This window comes from Scyliorhinus canicula, chromosome 15, assembly GCF_902713615.1.
Source record: "Scyliorhinus canicula chromosome 15, sScyCan1.1, whole genome shotgun sequence".
NCBI lineage: Eukaryota > Metazoa > Chordata > Chondrichthyes > Carcharhiniformes > Scyliorhinidae > Scyliorhinus > Scyliorhinus canicula.
The window spans coordinates 23,949,308-23,968,823 of record NC_052160.1 but is presented as its reverse complement, the minus strand read 5'-3'; the positions used below and the strand labels follow the sequence as shown (position 1 = coordinate 23,968,823).

General features: G+C 47.6%; 1 protein-coding gene across 2 annotated transcripts in view; it reads right to left on the bottom strand.

Moving 5' to 3' along the window:
• The window catches only part of tecpr1a (tectonin beta-propeller repeat containing 1a), an 85,701-nt gene that overhangs the window by 45,732 nt on the left and 20,453 nt on the right, over positions 1-19,516 (bottom strand). For both annotated transcript variants that reach the window (XM_038820667.1, XM_038820666.1), the window contains 6 exons: positions 16,567-16,668; positions 15,996-16,144; positions 6,956-7,494; positions 4,920-5,065; positions 3,945-4,100; positions 283-432 (listed from right to left, as the gene is read on the bottom strand). In XM_038820667.1, the coding sequence (XP_038676595.1) occupies positions 283-432; positions 3,945-4,100; positions 4,920-5,065; positions 6,956-7,494; positions 15,996-16,144; positions 16,567-16,668 (1,242 nt within the window). The remainder of the gene's footprint in view (positions 1-282; positions 433-3,944; positions 4,101-4,919; positions 5,066-6,955; positions 7,495-15,995; positions 16,145-16,566; positions 16,669-19,516) is intronic.

Sequence of the window (19,516 nt, the reverse complement as noted above, 5' to 3'; positions counted from 1 at the left end):
CCAGAGAATCGCCGGTCGCCGTGAAAAACGGCAAGCGCCGATTCCGCAACACGACATTTGGGGGGGGGGGGGGGGGGGAGAATCGCGGGGGGTGCCAGGGCGGCGTGTCGCGATTCGCCCGGCCATCCCATGATTTTCCCACCCAGCGTGGGGAGCGGAGAATCTCGCCCCCAGAATCTATGGAGGCAGGATCCCATTGTCATTAAGAATGTTCACAGAGGCAGTGACTATGGCTGAAGGAAATGGTTAGCAGACTTAATCATCCTTCATTTAATCACTTACCCAGTCATACATTTCTTGCTCTGTCGTTGTTGCCAACCTGATTGGCCATCTCTGTTTCGTCCTCTCAGGAGTATAAATAGCAAACGAGTGTTTTGTTTCATTAGCGATCGGAACCAAAATTGTAACTTCATTTGAAAACACATGAAGGTACTGTAACATTTTAAAGAACAAATAAGTCAGACAACTGATAGGCTATTATTAAAATGTTAGAAAACTATATCTATGTTAAAGGACACACGAAGAGTGATTATTCCAGGAAAACCAGTAGAGTCCATAAAGAGTTGCTTCTTTTATATTTATATTTAACATACTCTCATTGATTGTGAACATACGTTTGTTAAATAATTTAGAGTACAATATCTTGCGCTAGGTCGGTGTAATAGAAAATGAGCCAGCGATAGGGAACTCTATCACTGTGTTATTATTGCTGGGAGAACACATAACTGCAAGCTGGTCAGCCTATCCACTCACAGGTTTTGTAACTTCGAGGGTTAAGCTCACAAGTCTCCCAGGCCACCTGAGGGCAAGCTCTCCGATCCATGGTGAGCCAGGTGCTGCAAGATATGATGGTGTGAGTTGGCCATTTCTAAATAGGTGGCACGGCAGCACAGTGGTTAGCACTGTTGCTTCCCAGGTCCAGGGACCCAGGTTCGAATCCCAGCTTGGGTCACTGTCTGTGTGGAGTATGTACGTTATCCTGTGTTTTGCATGGGTTTCCTCCTGAAAGATGTGCTTGTTAGGTGGATTGAACATTCAGAATTGTCCCTTAGTGCAGTGTTTTTCAAACTTTTTTTCCGGGGGCCCATTTTTATCAACCAGCCAACCTTCACCGGCCGACCTGCGTGACCCACCATTTTCTCTTACCTTGTTTGTTGCTGACAAAAATGGAGGAAATGATTTTGTGTCCCTTTGGCTCCAATTGTCCCTTTGGCTCTCCCGAAATTAGGAAAAAAATGGCTGTGACCATATAAAAACAAATGCGGCCGCACTGCGCATTTGTGTCCGATCATCGGTACGCATGCGCATAGTTTTACACATGCGCACCGATGATCGGGCACGCATGCGCAGTGCGGCCAAATTTTTTGTATCTGTTCCTGGCCATTTTGAAGGACGCACGCAGGCTGCTGCGGCTGTTGCGCACAGATTGCGCGATTGGGAGCGCCGCGACGGACGGCTCCACAACACTCCCGACACCCGTCCACGATCCACCCACAGGTCGCGCCCCCGAGTTTGACAATGCCTGCCTTAGTGCACCCGAACAGGCGCTGGAGTGTGGCGACTAGGGTATTTTCACAGTAACGTCATTGCAGTGTTAATGTAAGCCTATTTGTGACACTAGTAAAGATTATTATTATAATAATAAGTGGAATGGCTGAGATTGACAACTCTTGTCGTTTTTTTTTGAAAGGGGAAGGAGCGGAAAGCACAGCTGCACTCCAAATCACCCTCCCATTATTTCCTTTCATTTGGCACTTTCTTGAAGATAAGTGGTGATTCAACCCCTCGAGCCTGTTCTGCCATTCAATTAAATCATGATTGATCCGTATCTTAATTCCATCTAGCATCCTTGGTTCCAAACCCTTCATTCTCTGCACCCACAAGAAGCGATCAACTTCAGTTTTAAAATTTTTAGCTGACACCAACCGTAGTAGCTTTTTGAGGCTGAGAGAGGTCCAGATTTACACTTTATTAGTGTCACAAGTTGGCTTACATTAACATTGCAATGAGGTTACTGTGAAAACCTCCAATAGTCGCCAGACTCTGGTGCCTGTTCGGGTACACAGAGGGCCAATTCAGAACGGTTCAATTCACCTAACAAGCACGTTTTTCGGGACTTGTGGAAGGAAATCGGAGCACCCGGAGGAAACCCATGCAGACATCGGGAGAACGAGCAGACTCTGCACCGACCATGACCCAAGCCAGGAATCGAACCCAGGACCCTAGCACTGTGAAGCAACAGCGCTAATCACTGTCCTACCGTGCTGCCCCACTATCCTTTGTAGGAATAAGTGAATCCTGACATCCCTGAATGGCGCAACCTCTTTTGACATGTGAATCTTTCAAGGTAGAAGCACCTTATAAAAACAAAATAATATACAAACATTCCCACCAAAACAGATCTTTATTTACAGCACAAATCTAAATTGGATTATGCTCTTTCTGGCTGGTGGTGATTTAATCTGAGGGTCACCACACCTCAGGCAAGGGACAAGATTGAGAAGGTGAGGCCTTCATGGATAACCTTAGCCTCAGCCGGGGAATTGTTGGCATCACGAACCAGCCATCCAGCTAACTGAGTTAACTGACCACCTACACCTGTGCCGTGCACCTATACACACCTATACACATGCACTGCAAATCGGCAGCAGTTTCATTAGGAGCAATTGGGGAAGGGCAACAAAATACTGGCCGAGTCAGCGATGTCCACAGCCTGTGAAATAATTTTTTAAAATTCCAATACAGGATTTTGCTTCAAAAATGCCCTCCACCCCACTCACCCACTTAAGAAAAAATCTTGTTCTTAATCTCAGCAAAGTGCTGCACAGCCTCTTTCTAACCAAAAGTAATAAGTAAGAAAGCTGCATGTTTTGTCAGAACACTGGGAAGGGGGCAGCACGGTGGCGCAGTGGTTAGCATTGATGCCTACGGCGCTGAGGACCCGGGTTCGAATCCCGGCCCTGGGTCACTGTCCGTGTGGAGTTTGCACATTCTCCCCGTGTCTGCGTGGGTTTCGCCCCCACAACCCAAAGATGTGCAGTTTAGGTGGATTGGCTACGCTAAATTGCCCCTTAATTGGAAAAAAAAAAAATTGGGTACTCTAAATTTATAAAAAAAAAAAAAAAAAAAAAAGAACACTGGGAAGAGTGTGAATAATCACAGGTGAGTGGTCAAAGGAATTTTCTTATCTCTTCATTGGGAAAACAACATTTATCCTTGAACATGTATTTACAAGAATAATTACTCACAAGCACTATTTAAATTCCACAATTCTTAAATTGCTACAAGGACAGAATCCACATTCAGTAAAAATGAGTTAAATAACCAATTGATTTTTACTTTAATATTTTGAGGCATTTTAGCTTATTTAAATACAACAATTAAAACTGGGGCAGCACAGTCGCACAAGTGGATAGCACTATGGCTTCACAGCTCCAGGGTCCCAGGTTCGATGCCCTGCTGGGTCACTGTCTGAGCGGAATCTGCACGTTCTCCCCGTGTGTGCGTGGGTTTCCTCCGGGTGCTCCGGTTTCCTTCCACAGTCCAAAGATGTGCAGGTTAGGTGGATTGGCCATGCTAAATTGCCCTTAGTGACCAAAAAGGTTAGATGGGGTTATTGGGTTACGGGGATAGGGTGGAAGTGAGGCCTTAAGTGGGTCGGTGCAGACTCGATGGGCCAAATGGCCTCCTTAAGCACTGGATGTTCTATGTTCTCCAATATCTCTAGCTCCATTCCAAAACACTGAAATATGGGGCAACACTGCTGGTGTCGACTTGATGGGACGATTGGTCTCCTGCACTGTAGAAATTCTATAGTTTTATGCAATAGAACAGATGAATTGCCCTGAACCAGCCAAGTCCACTTAGTGAGCAAAGATCTTGATCACATTCCCTGTAGCATCCAGCATGTAGGTAACAGGACAGAAGTGACAGACAGTACTCACCTTCTTCTCATCATTGAATGTGTAGTAAATGAAAAAGATCCCATCCCTCTTCCCGTCATTCCCTGTAAACTGTTCCAGTGCTACCCTGACATCTATCCATTTGTGTGGCTTTCCATCTCTCCACCACTGCATTGCTCCCTTCTTTATCCATACGGACTAGGAATAAAAGAGTGACGTGGAGAAGAGAACAGTAACAAATCACTGGAAGGATGTCTATCCACGTATAAATAATAGGCAACATTTCCCCATTGTCCAAAATTAAGAAACCCACCTCACAATAATGGAAAGTCACCTGTAAATCAGATTTAAATATTTAGCTCCTTAGATGGTGTTTAATGCATTAGTGTTACTATTACACCATATGAAGAATCTCTTTTGTACTACAAGAATAACTTTTAAGGCTCCACCTCCTGGTGAAACTTCTTTTATAAATTAATTATGGAATGAAAGCACAAATCTGGGAGAAATAGTGTGATCCAATAATTAAAATGTTCAATTTGTTCTCGTGTCAGCTCAGACCCTGGTGGGTAACACTCTCACCTCAGAGTCAAGAGTGGATTCAAGACCCACTCCAGAGACTCAAGCAGACAATCAAGGCTGGAAGTGCTTAAGGAATGCTACACGCTCAGAAGAGCCAGCTTGTGAGTGAAATATTAAACTGAGGCCGTGTCTACCCTCTCAAGTGGATGTAAAAATCTCCCTTGGCACTATTCCAAAGAGCTGGAGAGTTCTTGCTGTGCACTGGCCAATAATCAGATCTCAATCAATACCATCAAAACAGACTATGTGAACAGTATTACATTGCTATTTGTGCAAACTTACAGTGCAGTGCGCAAATTGATTGCAATATCTCCTACAGAGAGATATTACAGGGACTACACTTCAACCAGTAATTCATTGGCTGCAAAGTGCTTGGGGTGTTGAAAGGTGCTGCGTAAAGGCAAATCTTTCTTTGAGATGTTAGAAGCACCTTACCTGCTCCACTGCCTGCTCATAATGCTTAAAGTCCTCCAGCTCCCGTTTGGACCGTTCAGTTAACTGGTGAACTATCTGCTTCCGCCAAACCGTCTGCTGGGCACAGTTAATGGGCATCGAGAATGACTGCACAGAAAATAGCTGCCCTGCAAAATCATGGAAACAAAATATGGTGGACCACGTCTGTCTATTTTGTTTTTAAATATTAAAGAGTGGGGGAAAAAGGGTCAATACATTTTGTGAACCTGATTGGAGGTGATAAAAGAAATCTGTTTGAAGAGGGTGGGACTGTGAAATGCAATACCAGTGGTAAAGAAACTGAGAATGTTTTTCAAATGTTTTAAAACACAAGGAGTGTAGTCAAAGCAGTGTTTCAAGATTTCATTTTGTGGGATACATTATTTTGCCAGACACTTAGGATTAAAGTGCAGCAATGATTGGAAGTGTGGTTTGAAGATCAGTATATAAACAACTTTTGGTCCATTTTAGCTCATCCAAACAAAAAGACAAGCTGCACCACAGGAATACAGTTATTGGGCCATTTGGCCCCTCCAGTCTTTTCCTCTGCTTAATGGGATCATTGCTGATTTGTGACCTAACACAACATTTTTGCTTTTGCCCCATATCTCTTAAACACCGTCAGTTAACAAATCATTCACAGATTTAAAATTACTTCTTATCCCAACACCAAATGCCATTTGTGGAAGAAAGTTCCAAACTTCTATCACCCCTTGTGAGTGTTTCTGAACTTCATTCGCGAAAAGCCCGACTCTCAATTTTAGGCTTTATCCCCTAGTCCAATATGGTATCTAATTGATTATTAAATTATTTCAGCGATTTTGTCTCTGTTACATTGATTTGCCTTCCACTAGTTTCAATTAGTATCCCCTCCGTCTTACTCTCAGCTCAGTGTGAAGCCATTATTTCAGAATGCTGTCGGGCCAGGAGTCAGTGTAGGAGAGTGAGAACAATGGGTCTTGGGTGAACAGAACCTGCTGTGGGTTAGGAACTTAGGAATTAGGAGCAGAAGTAGACGATTCAGCCCTTCCAGCCTGCTCCGCAATTCAATCAGATCATGGCTGATCTCTTCCTGGTCTCAAATCCACCTCCCTGCCCGTTCCTCGTATCCCTTTAACCTGTTTTTTTTTTAAACCAGAAGTATATCTATTTCCTTCTTGAAACCATTCAGTAACTCAGATTCCACCACACCATGGGGCAGCGAGTTCCACAAATTCACCACCCTCTGCGAGAAGTAATTCCACCTCATTTCAGTTCTAAATCTACTGCCTCTCAACCAATATCTGTGACCTCTCGTTCTAGATGCCCCACAAGGGGGAACGTTTGGTCTATATTTAATTATAAATTTATCTATATTTACTTTATTTATTTACATCGATCCCTTTTAGTATTTTATATACCTCAATCAGATCCCCTCTCATCCTTCCAAACTCCAGCGAGTGTAAACCCAAACTATTTAATCTCTCATCATGCGTCAACTCTTTCATCCCCGGAATCAATCTAGTGAACCTCTTCTGCCTCCAATGCCACAAGATTCTTCCTCAAATAAGGAGACCAAAACTGGACATAATACTCCAGATGTGGTCTCACCAACACTATACAATTTCAATAGCATTTCTCTACTCTTATACTCCAGTCATTTTGCATTAAACACTAAAATTTCATTTGCCTTTTTAATTACATGCAGTACCTGCATACCGACTTAGGGTGTGGGACAGCAGAATTTTGGACGAGTTCAAGTTAATAGAGGGTGCAAGGTGGGAGGCTGGACACTAGAGCATTGGAATATTCGAGTCTGGAGGCAACAAAAGCACATATTAGAGTTTCAGATGAGAGACTGAAACAGGGATGGAGACCTGTTGTACACTGCATTCAATGAATAAAACATGTTCAGGATATACTGTGACACTGGAAGAGATGCAATTACCATTGGTGCATTATACCCCCAAGTGCACGATCACTATTATTACTGGCTACATGTGCACAGGAGCATTAAGAACATAAAAGAGACTGACTACCTGACTGGGCAGTGAACCAGTTCAGCTGGGTGTGAGCTTCTATGTCACAACCTCCTCCACTGAGCCAGGCCCAGAGTGGGCGCTCGTCAGACACATAATGCTCTTCAATTCCAAAAGGATAGGTGCCTACAGAAGAAACACTGGACGTTTCAGCCAGGTCAGAGGTCATTGTGTTTGAATCCGAGCGTGCAATGACCAATTCAGCACCATCTGGCAAAAGGCCCCCTTGGTCTAACAAGCACTGAGATTGGGCGACACACGGTTCAGGAACAGATCGCATCCACTTCTCCGAGGATGCTTCCATTAACGGGATGGTTTCAAACACAGTCTCAACATCGGCACATTTTTTCTCCAAGGCAGCACTGGAAGTAACATCTCCACCTCCACTGGCTTGAGGACAGGTCTCACTCTCGCCAATTGTTTTAAGAACATTTTCAGTTTTCTTTGCCAGTTTGTCCATTTCCGAAGCGAAATCGACTTCACTGCAAATGGAAGCTTGGGATGGTAATCTAACTTCATCGCCAAAAAAACAGCCAGCGCTGAAATGAAAATAGAAAACAAAGTTAAAAACTTTCAAGGGTAATTGGCTAAAGAACCAGAAGCGAGATGAGGAGAGACTAATGTATACAGCGAGTTGCTATGATCTGGAATACACTGCCTGATAGGGTGTTGGAAGCAGGTTCAGCAGTAAATTTCAAAAGGGAATTGGTTAAATACTTGAAGGCGAAAAAAATTTCAGGGCTCTGGAAAAAGAGCAGAGGAGTGAGACGGATTAGTTAGCTGTAGCCTGGAGTTTGTTGCCTGATATATTGTGGCAGGCCTCCATATACCTCATTTTAAAAAAGGATAAGGACCCCATAGAATGTGGCTCAATCAGCCCATCTCTCTTTTGAATGTGGATGCCAAGCTATCGGTTAAATAGTGGCTCTGTGATTGATGTACTGTGTCCCAGAGGTAATTGCAGAGGACCAGAAAGGCAGATAGGCTTAATAATGGGGCAGCAGCAATCGGCTAATATATGGTGGGTTCTGAACATTGTCCTCGCCCCTTCTCCAGCCCCCGAACCAGAGGTGATCATATATAGATGCTGAGAAATGTTCGAAGTGGGAGTATCTTTTTGAGTTGATTGGACCTCAGAGGTTTATCTCCTGAGTGTGGCAGTAGTATAAAGCTCCTAAGGAACGTGTATGCAGCGACACATTTGAGTTTGGGATTTTTTCCACTGGGCAGGGGTATAAGGCAGAAGTTCCCATTGTCGCTACTCCTGTTCGTGCTAGCAATAGAAGCTTTAGATATTGCACTGAGGTCTTTGGGTGTGGGGGGGGTGTGGGGGGTGAGAGGAAGGAGTATAGGGTGGCTCTGTAAGCCAATGACCTACTCTTGTATGTTACGGACCCAGTCTCCTCGATGGATGAAATTATGAAGCTACCGAGTAGCTCTGGCTCCTTCTCGGGCTATAAGTTGAACCTGGAGAAGAGTGAATATTTTCTGGTTAACCTCCCCCTCGGGAAGGGGAGACAATCTTGGGTCACCAGAGGTAGTTTGTGGTATCTGGTATCCGAGTGGCCCATGATTCAGAAGTTAAATTATAGGAGTATGGTGAGGTCCGATTTACAGAGGTGGGATGCCTTAACTACATTTCTCTTGGCGCCGCAACCTGCTCTGCTGGGGAGAATCCTATTGCTGGTAAGGTCTGGGGGGGCAGAGGGGGGGCATATCAAATATTTATGGGCAGATCATGTTAATGGAAGCAGCTCGACTGGAACGGGCGAGGGTGAAGTGGAGGAGAAGTTGGGACCCATTCTGGATGAGGATGTGTGGAGTGAGACCCTAAATAGGATGAATTTAATCTCCTCCTGCACGCGGCTCAGTCTGATTCAGCTAAAGGTGGTACATAGGGCTCTCCTAACTAAGGCTAGGACGAGTAAGTTCTTTGAGGACATGAAGGACAGTTGTGAGCGGTGATCTCGTAGGCCTGCTAATCACACCCACATGTTCTAGTTGTGCCCAACGATGGTAAGCTTTTGGGTCTCCTTTAGCACTATGTCAGCGATTATTAACAGTGATCTGGAGCCTTGTCCTTTCGTGGCCATTTTCGGGGTGTTGGACTCGCCGGAGCTGCAGACCGGGGTGAAGGCGGATGTCCTGCCTTTGTCTCACTGATAGCCCGGAGGCAAGTTCTGTTTTAACATTTCTTTTCCAATTTAGGGGCAATTTAGCATGGCCAAATCCACCTACTCTGCACGTTTTTCGGTTGTGGGGGTGAGACCCACACAGACACGGGGAGAATGTGCAAACTCCAAACGGACAGTGACTCGGGGCCGGGATTGAGCCTGGGTCCTCAGCGCCGTGAGATAGCAATGCTAACCACTGCTCCACCATCTCCCGCCCCCACCTCATGACATTTCTGTATTTGGAAAAGGTCAAGTACTTTGTTAGTGGATAGGTGGAGGAATGGCCTGAGGTGGTGGCCATTCATCCAATACTTTAAAGAATTAGTCACCATCAGCTATTAGAAGGGGGCGGGGAAGGGTTGGTTAGTATTATGATTGGGGGATAGTTATCCTTGTTGGGCTGTTTGGGGTTTTTAAGGTTGGTTTGGGGTTTCTTTTAGGGTTAAAAACTTTCTATAGTTATTATGACACTGTACTTTGTATGAGCAGCGTTTTGGGCTGTTTGAAATTGGGTTTGTCACAAATGAAAAATTTGTTAATAAAAATACTTTAAAGGACTTCCGGTGGCGGCGATGTTTGAGTGAGCCGCACATTCGGCGGGCTCTCACTCCAGCCGGGCTTTAGGGCTGATTCCCCGCGATAACGGGACCACGGAGCGGCAAAAAGGCGGCCGCGAAAGTGCTGGAGAGCGGGCTGCAATCGATGCAACCGTGGGAGTCCAGGAAGTAGAGGAGGAGAGAGAGAAAGAGACAGAGGCAAGGAGCAGAGGAAGCTGACCTGGAACTTAAGATGGCGGACACACGGACCTTTCTTGCTCCAGGAGAAGAAAAACAGTTTTGGGGTCGCTGAAGCAGGACAACTTGGACCCACTTCAGATGCTCAAGAGGTAAAAGTTAAGGAGCTGGGAGAAGGAAGGCGGCAGCAAAAGTGCTGAGGAGCGGGCTGCGGCACATGGAACAGCGGGAGTCCAGAAGGCAGAAAAAAAAAGGAGAAAAAGGGACAGAGGCAAGGACCTGAAGAAAATTACCTGGGACCTAAGATGGCGGATACACGGACCCTGGACTCAGCAATCCAGCAGGCGCTGGATAACATGCTCCAGGTAATGAAGTCCAGTTTTGAAGCGCTGAAGCGGGACAGCTTGGACCCAATCCAGAAAGCGGTGGATCAGCTGAACCAGAGGCTGGATGCGCAAGATGTTAAAGTTAAGGAGCTGGGAGAGGCGATGGAGGAGCAGGCGGATGCGCAGACGGTTGCGGCGCTAGAGGTTGACGGGCTGAAAGAGCGGCAGAGAAGACTGCTGGACAGAGTGGAGGAGCTGGAGAATAGAGTCCGCAGGAACAACCCGAGGATGGTCGGCCTCCCGGAGGGGGCTGAGGGAGCTGATGCCGCAGCGTTTGTAACAGACCTATTGATGCAGCTGATGGGGGCCGAAGCCTTTCCGCGACCGCCGGAGCTGGAGGGGGCACACAGAGTGCAGGCGAGGTAGGGGCGGCCGGGCGGACCCCCCCCGCCCGATGGTGATTAGGTTCCACAGGTTTGCGGACAAGGAGCGGGTGCTGCGGTGGGCAAAGAGCGCCAGGAGCAGCATGTGGAACAACAGTATTCTCCGCATTTACCAGGACCTAAGCCAGGAGGTGGCTCGGCGGCGAGCAGCCTTTAAGAATGTCAAGGAGGTGCTGTTCAAGAAGCACGTGAAGTTTGGTCTGCTGTTCCCGGCTCGCCTATGGGTCACGCACCAGGGTCAACACCACTACTTCTCCGAGCCTGAAGAAGCGATGGATTTTGCGAGGGATCAGGGGCTGGTCCCGAAAAGAGGCCCCACGGACGCGAATTAGGGCCCGAGGACTACCGTGGGAAGGTACGCCGAATGGGCCTGGACTGCTGTTCAACGGTTTGCTGGGCCAAAGGTGCCCAGTGGAACATTTGAGACTCTTTCCTTTGTTCATGGACATTGGTTAGGGGGGGTTTTTTTTTTTCTCTTTTTTGTCATGTTTTTTTTGTTTTTTCCTCTTTTTTTCTGTTTTTTCCTTTTTGGGCGGATTTGTACTTTTTGTGCAGCTCGCGGAGGACACTGGAGCCGGCTTGCTCCAGTGGGTTGGAGAGGGAGATGGGGCGCCGGGGAGTGGGGAGGAGGACGGGGAAACAATGGGAATGAGACAGGAGGGCGCCGGAGTGTTGAGTCACCGGGCTAGCAGATTGGCTAGTCAAGGGAGTCAGGTGGGGGGGGGGAGATCACAGCCAGTGGATGGCAGGGGGTATCGGGGGATGTGGTTGGGGGGGGGGGGGGGGGAGGGTTGTTCTGCTGACGTGGGAGGGACTTGAAATAGGCAGTGGAAAGGAGGTCGAGGGTGGAGGCAGCCAACGGGCGGGCCAGGAATGGCGCGACGCACGGGCCGGCCCGAGAAAGGCTACGGCTGACCGGCGTGGTGGGGGGGGGTGGGTTGTGCCCCCCGACCAGGTTGATCACCTGGAACGTCAAGGGACTGAATGGGCCGGTTAAGAGGGCGCGGGTGTTCGCGCACTTGCGGGCTCTGAGGGCGGACGTAATTATGTTGCAGGAGACACATCTGAAAGTGTCTGACCAGACCAGGCTAAGGAAGGGCTGGATTAGCCAGGTCTTCCACTCGGACTTGGACTCGAAGTCCAGAGGGGTGGCAATCATGATCAACAAGCGGGTGCAATTTGAGGCGGAGGGCATAGCCGCAGACAGGGGGGGCAGATACCTGATGGTACGGAGCAGACTGGAGGGGAGAAGAGTGGTGCTGGTGAATATATATGCCCCGAACTGGGTTGACGTGGACTTCATTAAAAGAGTGCTGGGGAAGATCCCGGACCTGGACTCTCGCAGGCTAATAATGGGGGGGGGACTTTAACATGGTCCTTGACCCGACTTTGGATCGGTCGTGTCCCAGAACGGGTAGACTCCCAGCAATGGCAAGGGAGCTTAAAGGGTTTATGGAGCAAATGGGGGCAGTGGACCCCTGGAGAGATAGACAGCCGACAGGAAGGGGCTACTCGTTTTACTCGCACGTCCATAAAGTATATTCTAGGATAGATTTCTTCGTACTAAGCAGGGATTGTATAGGCGAGGTAAAGAACACGGAATACTCGGCAATTACTATCTCAGACCATGCCCCGCACTGGGTAGACCTGCAGATCGGGGGAGCGAGCTACCAACACCCGCAATGGAGGCTAGACGTGGGACTGCTGTCGGAGGAGGGGATCTGTGAGAGGCTTCGGAGGTGTATGCAAAATTACCTGCAGGTGAATGACACGGGGGAGGTCTCAGCGGCGACCCTGTGCAGTACTGTGCACTGGCAGTAGTGCGGGGAGAGCTGATTTCAATTGGGGCCCACAGAGCCAAGGCAGACAGGGCAGAGATGGATAAATTGGTCAGGGAAATGGGTCGGATAGATGAAGAGCACGCGGAGTCCCCGGGGGAGGTTTTACTCAGGGAGAGGCAGAGACTACAGGCGGAACTGGGGGCACTATCCACGAGTAGGGCCGTGGAACAGCTTAGGAAGGCGAGGGGAGCGGTGTACGAGCATGGGGAAAAGGCTAGCAGACTGGTAGCGCAGCAACTCAGGAGGAGGGAGGCGGCCAGGGAAATAGGTAGAGTGAGGGATGGGGAGGGGCGCAAAGTGGAGGACCCGGCAGGATTGAATAAGGTATTCCGGGACTTCTATCACAAGCTGTATACTTCGGAGCCGCCGGAAGAACCGGAGGAGATGAAAAGGTTTCTGGACGGGTTAACCTTCCCAACAGTAGGTGGGGGGCGAGTGGATGAGCTGGGGGCCCCGATTAGAGTGGAGGAGGTATTGGGGGGCCTAAAGGCCATGCAGTCGGGGAAAGCCCCGGGGCCGGATGGATACTCAGTAGAGTTCTATAGGAAGTTTTCTGAGCTGGTGGGCCCGGTCTTGGCGAGGGTTTTCAATGAGGCAAGGGACAGAGGGACCCTGCCGCCGACAATGTCGCAAGCCACTATATCACTGATATTGAAGCGGGGTAAAGACCCGGAGGCGTGCGGGTCCTACAGGCCAATCTCCCTGATTAATGTTGACGCCACGCTCCTGGCAAAGGTACTGGCGGTTAGAATGGAGGACTGCGTACCGGAGGTGATTGGGGAGGACCAAACTGGGTTCGTGAAAGGTAGGCAGCTAGCTGCCAACCTGAGAAGATTACTTAATGTGATAATGATGTAAGGAGGTATTGGGGGGCCTAAAGGCCATGCAGGCGGGTAGGGAGGTGGAGGTAGTGGTGGCAATGGACGCCGAGAAGGCCTTTGACCAGGTGGAGTGGGACTATCTATGGGAGGTGCTCGGACGGTTTGGGTTCAGGGAGGGATTGGTGGATTGGATCAAATTATTATATCAGGCCCCGAGGGCCAGCGTCAGGACTAACAGAGAAGTGTCGGAGTACTTTAGGTTGTACCGAGGGACCAGACAGGGCTGCCCGCTCTCCCCGCTGCTGTTTGCGCTGGCCATACAGCTGCTGGCGATTGCGCTGAGAGCCGCAGAGGGATGGAAGGGGATGGTGAGGGGCGGGGTAGAACATAGGGTCTCTCTTTACGCAGACGACCTGCTCCTGTACGTGTCGGACCCAGTGGCCGGGATGGGAAGTATACTGGGAATGTTGAGGAAGTTCGGCCAGTTCTCAGGATACAAATTAAATATGGCCAAGAGTGAAATGTTTGTGGTACAGGCAAGGGGCCAGGAGATCAGATTGAGAGGGCTACTGTTTAGGCTGGTTGAGGAAAATTTCTGGTATTTGGGAATCCAGGTGGCACGAGGCTGGGGCAGGCTGCACAAGTTAAATTTGGTCAGGGCGGTGGAGCAAATGAAGGGAGAGTTTCGGAGATGGGATGCACTCCCGCTGTCGCTGGCAGGGAGGGTGCAGGCTGTAAAGATGACAATCCTCCCTAGATTTCTGTTTATTTTTCAGTGCCTCCCGATCTTTATCCCACAGTCCTTCCTCAAAAGAGTTAACGGGCTGATCATGAGCTTTGTCTGGGCGGGAAAATCCCCGCGGGTGAAGAAGGCGATGTTGGAGAGGAACCGCAGCGAGGGAGGGCTGGCTTTGCCGAGTCTGATTAATTATTACTGGGCGGCCAACATCGCTATGATAAGGAAGTGGATGGTGGGTACGGGGTCTATCTGGGAGCGGGTGGAGGCGGCTTCGTGCAGGAGCTCCAGCTTGGCAGCCCTGGTCACGGCTCCTCTACCGCTGCCGCCGGCCAAGTACACCACCAGCCCGGTAGTGGTGGCAACCCTGCAGATATGGGGCCAGTGGAGGAGGCATGTATGGGAGACGGGGTCGTCGGTTTGGGCGCCAATCTGCGACAACCATCGGTTTGCCCCCGGGGGTATGGATGGGGGGTTCAGAGTATGGTGGCGGGCGGGGGTGGGAAGGGTGGGTGATATGTTCCTGGAAGGGAGCTTTGCGAGTTTGAGGAGCTTGGAGGAGAAATTTGGGTTGGTAAGGGGAAATGATTTTAGGTACCTACAGTTGCGGGACTTTGTTCGTAGACAGGTCCCATCTTTCCCACGCCTCCCGCCAATGCGGATCCTAGACAGAATAGTCGCTAGGGGGCAAGAAGGGGAGGGTAGAGTCTTGGGTATTTATAAGGTGCTCATGAGGGAGGAAGGGTCCCAGACAGAGGAACTGAAACTTAAATGGGAGGAGGAGCTAGGTGGGGAAATGGAGGACGGGCTGTGGGCAGAGGCCCTGAGTAGGGTAAATTCGACCGCGACATGTGCTAGGCTCGGGCTGATTCAATTTAAGGTCGTTCACCGGGCCCTTATGACAGTGGCTCGGATGAGCAAATTCTTTGGGATAGAGGACAAATGCGCTAGGTGCGCGGGAGGACCAGCGAACCACGTTCACATGTTTTGGGCATGCCCTAAACTGAGGGGGTACTGGGAGGGATTTGCGGGGATCATGTCCCGGGTGCTAAAAACAAGGGTGGTGATGAGTCCAGGGGTGGCAATTTCTGGGGTTTCGGAAGACCCGGGAGTTCAGGGGGAGTAAGAGGCCGATGTAGAGTAGAGTAGGGAGGAAAAAATGGCAGGTAGTACCGGTGGGAGAGGAGAGGGCTTGTGCAGTATGTTACGATTGAAGTATTGAAAGTACATGGATGTTTGCACATTTTTGCCTTTTTTGCTTTCTTTCTGTTGATGTCTGTAACTGTTTACAAAGCCAAAAACTACCTCAATAAAATTGTCTATTAAAAAAAAATACTTTAAAAAAAGATTTGGTGTCAATCAAAAATTTCAAAAACTGAGATGAATAGATTTTTGTGCAGATTGGTAATAAGGTTACTGATCCAAGGCAGGGTTATGGAGCTAGGATACAGAGCAGCCTTAGTTAAATGACTATCAGTTTGAGCGGCTGACTGACCTCCATCTGTTCCTTTGTTCCTTCCTATAAGTGATTATTATTTATGTTGCAAGATTTAAATGGCAATTAGAATTAGAACAGTACAGCACAGAACAGGCCCTTCGGCCCTCGATGTTGTGCCGAGCAATGATCACCCTACTCAAGCCCACGTATACCTATACCAGTAACCCAACAACCCCCATTAACCTTATATTTTTTTTAGGACACTAAGGGCAATTTAGCCTGGCCAATCCACCTAACCCGCACATTTTTGGACTGTGGGAGGAAACCGGAGCACCCGGAGGAAACCCACGCACACATGGGGAGGATGTGCAGACTCCACACAGACAGTGACCCAGCCTGGAATCGAACCTGGGACCCTGGAGCTGTGAAGCATTTATGCTAACCATCATGCTACCGTGCGGCCCCTCATTGTAAAATACAAAATCTGCGCATGCTGTAAATCCTTTCATTTTGATGGGTTACTATACCTTGCAAGACTTGTAGCGCTGCCTGTACGAGAAGCTCGGTCATGCTCCCTACTCACTACTATTGCTTTCCAAGCCTTTCCACTGTATTCAGTAGGGGTCACTCCATGACGGAAGTAGATATTACGATCTTCATAGCCAATTCCCCATACCTTGGATTAGAATGGAAAAGAAATTGGGTGTAAGCAACCCGTAGTATAGCTAGTTGTCAAATTTGATTTTGACCCAAACGGCAACCTAAAGCGTTTGGGTATGGTAACACATTGACAGGTGGAATTCAAAGCTGAATTTGGTTCATCTAATTACGCACCATTCACAAGGACTTGAGCACCTCTCACAGTCCTCCTACCAAAAGGAATGGATCAAAAATGTTTTGAAGATAATTTTTAAAAGATTGAGGACTAACGTAGAGTAGATGAATGATGGTGTAAATTAAATCAAGGACATTTAAATCGTGAAACCAAACTGCATTAGTAAACTATATTTGCTTCTGAAATAGCACAATAGCTTTGTGTAATTTTAATGCTTTAAGAGCAACATTAAAAAACAAAAGAACTGCAAAAAAAAATCATACCTGATCATTTAATCCCACGTCCACCATCACCATCTCTATGTTCATACAAATCCAACCCGTTCCCACAGGGTTTTCGGAACAGACACCTCTTCGAAACCAAACCTAGTGACAGGTAAACACAGCTTTCAAAGTTACACATTAATTGACAAAGTGTTCAAAAGTATGAGGTGCTTTGAGAGAGTAGGCAGAGAGAAACTGTTTCCCCTGGCAGGAGGGTCTATAATCAAATTTAACATAATTGCCAACATAATCTGAGATTAAGAGGATCTTCTTTTTTTGTGGTCAGGAATACATTACCCAATAGGGTACTGGAAGCAGATTCAATGGTAACTTTCGAAAGGGAATTGGATATATAGACAAAAAGCAGAAGTTTGCAGAGGGAAGGTCAGGGGAGTGCATTTAATTGTATAGCGCTTTCAGACAGGATGGCTTGAAAGGAATAAAAACAGAAAATGTTGGAGATATCAGCAAGTCGGACAGCATCTGTGGAGAGAAATAGAGTTGTGCTTCACATCGATGATACTTCACCAGAACTGAGGAAAGACAGAAAGCCAGTAATATAACAGGTTTTGAACAAGCGGAAGGAAGGAAGGGAGGGGAAGGAAAATCAAAAGAGAAGATCGCTGATAAAGTGGAGGGCCGGAGAGATTAAATGACAAAAGGTTTCATGGTACAAAAGCTAAAGGGATTGATACTGGGACAGGTAAAGAAACAAAAAGGTGTCCAGATAGGGTGTGAATGGCAGGACAACATCCGCCTGGATGCAAAGTCAAAGAATAAAGAAAGAAACAAGAGAAAAATGAACCAGCAAAAAATAAATACATAACAAAGAGAGGCAGGTAATGATCTCAAATTATTTAACACAAATGTTAAGTCCAGAAGGTTGCAGAGTGCCAAGTCAGGAGCATTATCAAACAAAATCTGACATTGAGTCACATAAGGAGATATTCGGTCAGGTGAATAAAAGTATTGGCAAAGAGGTAGGTATAAATAAGTGTCCTAAAGGAGAAGAGAGAGGCAAAGTTAAGGGACTGTGCTGCCTGAGGCACGGCAGCCAATATCACAGCAATGAAAATTGAGGCTCCTCAATAGGCCAGAACTGGAGAGATAATCAAGGGGCAATTTAGCGTGGCCAATCCACCTATCCCTCACATCTTTGGGTTGTAGGGATGAGACCCATGCAGACACGGGGAGACAGTGCAAATTCCACGAGCGCAGATATTTTGGGAGAGTTGAAGGGCTGGAGGAGGCAACAGAGATAGGGAGCGGGCAAGGCCATGGAAGGAGTTGAAAACAAGGAGAAAGATTTTAACATCAAGGTGGCACCACCACATGAAGCGTCAAAATAGATCAGTGAGCACAACAATGATGGGTGCGCAAGACCTGGGTGTGAATTAGAATACAGGCTACAACAATCATAGAGAATAAGATGGACGACACTTGGGCTAATATAGAAACATGTGTACTAGCTAAGAACATGGCTGAAATCTTCTTCAAAAGATTTTTCTTCAAAATCTGATTATATCAAAAGTATTCATGAGCCACTATGGTCTTTGATATATAAAGACTGCACGATATAGTTTTACTTTGTAGTTTATTTCTGTCAATTAGTGTTATAATAATTTACTGAAAACAAATTTCACCAACACAGGAAACTGATAATGCACCCAAGACTGCAACAGAGAAGAGAGATTCCAAGAGGATTTGAGAGACGATCAAGCAAGTTTCGAAAATGGATTGAAAACCAGAGTCAATGGGAATCAGAAAGAGGACATTTCAAAGATTGATTTTAGAAGAGTGGGCCACATGGTAATAAAGCAAGCACACATTGTATTACATCGGATGATCAAAACAAAAAATAAGTTGCACAAAGGGTAGCAATTTCAAAAGAGGTATTCAGCAACAACGTGCATTCATATAGTTCCTATAACACAGTAATGAGGAGTTTCACAGGAGTGTTATCAAACACTAAGCAACCTAGGGAGATATTAGTTCAAATGACAGAAAGCTTGGTCAAAGAGGTAGATTTTAAGTAGCATCTTAAAGGAAGAGAGGGAGGTCGAGAGGTGCAGGAGGGAATTCTAGAGCTTCGAGCTGAGACAGTTGAATGTACAGGCACAAATGGTGGCAAGATTAAAATGGGGAAAAGCGTGGAGGGCGTTCCCCAAGCTACTGGAGTACACACTGTTAGAGCAACTGCTGCTTCCTGATGACTTGTGGAAGGGCAGGTTTGGAGATACATACGGGTGGTTGGTGGAGAAGGGAGGGGTGCAGGTGGTGATGATCAAGAGAAAATGGGAGGTGTTGGGGAGGGAAATAGGTTGGGGTCTGTGGTGCGAGGCGATGCAACCTCCTCCTGTGCAAGGATGAGTTTGATTCAGTTCAAGGTGGTGCATTGGGTTCATGACTTGGGTGAGGGCGAGTGGGTTCTTCCATACGGTGGCCGATGGATGTGAGAAGTGTGGGCTGGGGCTGGCAAATCATGTGCATATGTTATGGGGTCGTGTGAAGCTGGAGAGCCATTGGGAGGCAGTGTTTGGAACGCTATCCAGGTTAGTGGGGGTGGAGGTCAAGACGGACCCAACGGTGGTGATTTGTAGGGTCTCTGAAGTGCTGGAGTTTCTGGAGGGGAAGGTAACCGATGTTGTGGCCTTTGCCTCTCTGATTGCTCAGCAAAGGATCCTGTTAAACTGGAGATCGGACATGCCGCCGGAGGTGGCAGCCTGGCTGGGGGATTTGTACGACTTGCTCTGATTGGAAAAGATTGAGTTCGCGTTGAGGGGGTCAGAGGAGGGTTTCGAGGTGCTGTGGAGGCTGTTCATGACACTATTGGAGTTTTGTTCGTTGTGGGAGGGGGGAAATAAAAGGGGAAAAATAGTACAAACTGTGGATTGTGATTTGATGGACTATGTATTTTGTACTTTGTTGATGTTACATGTGTTTCTTAAAA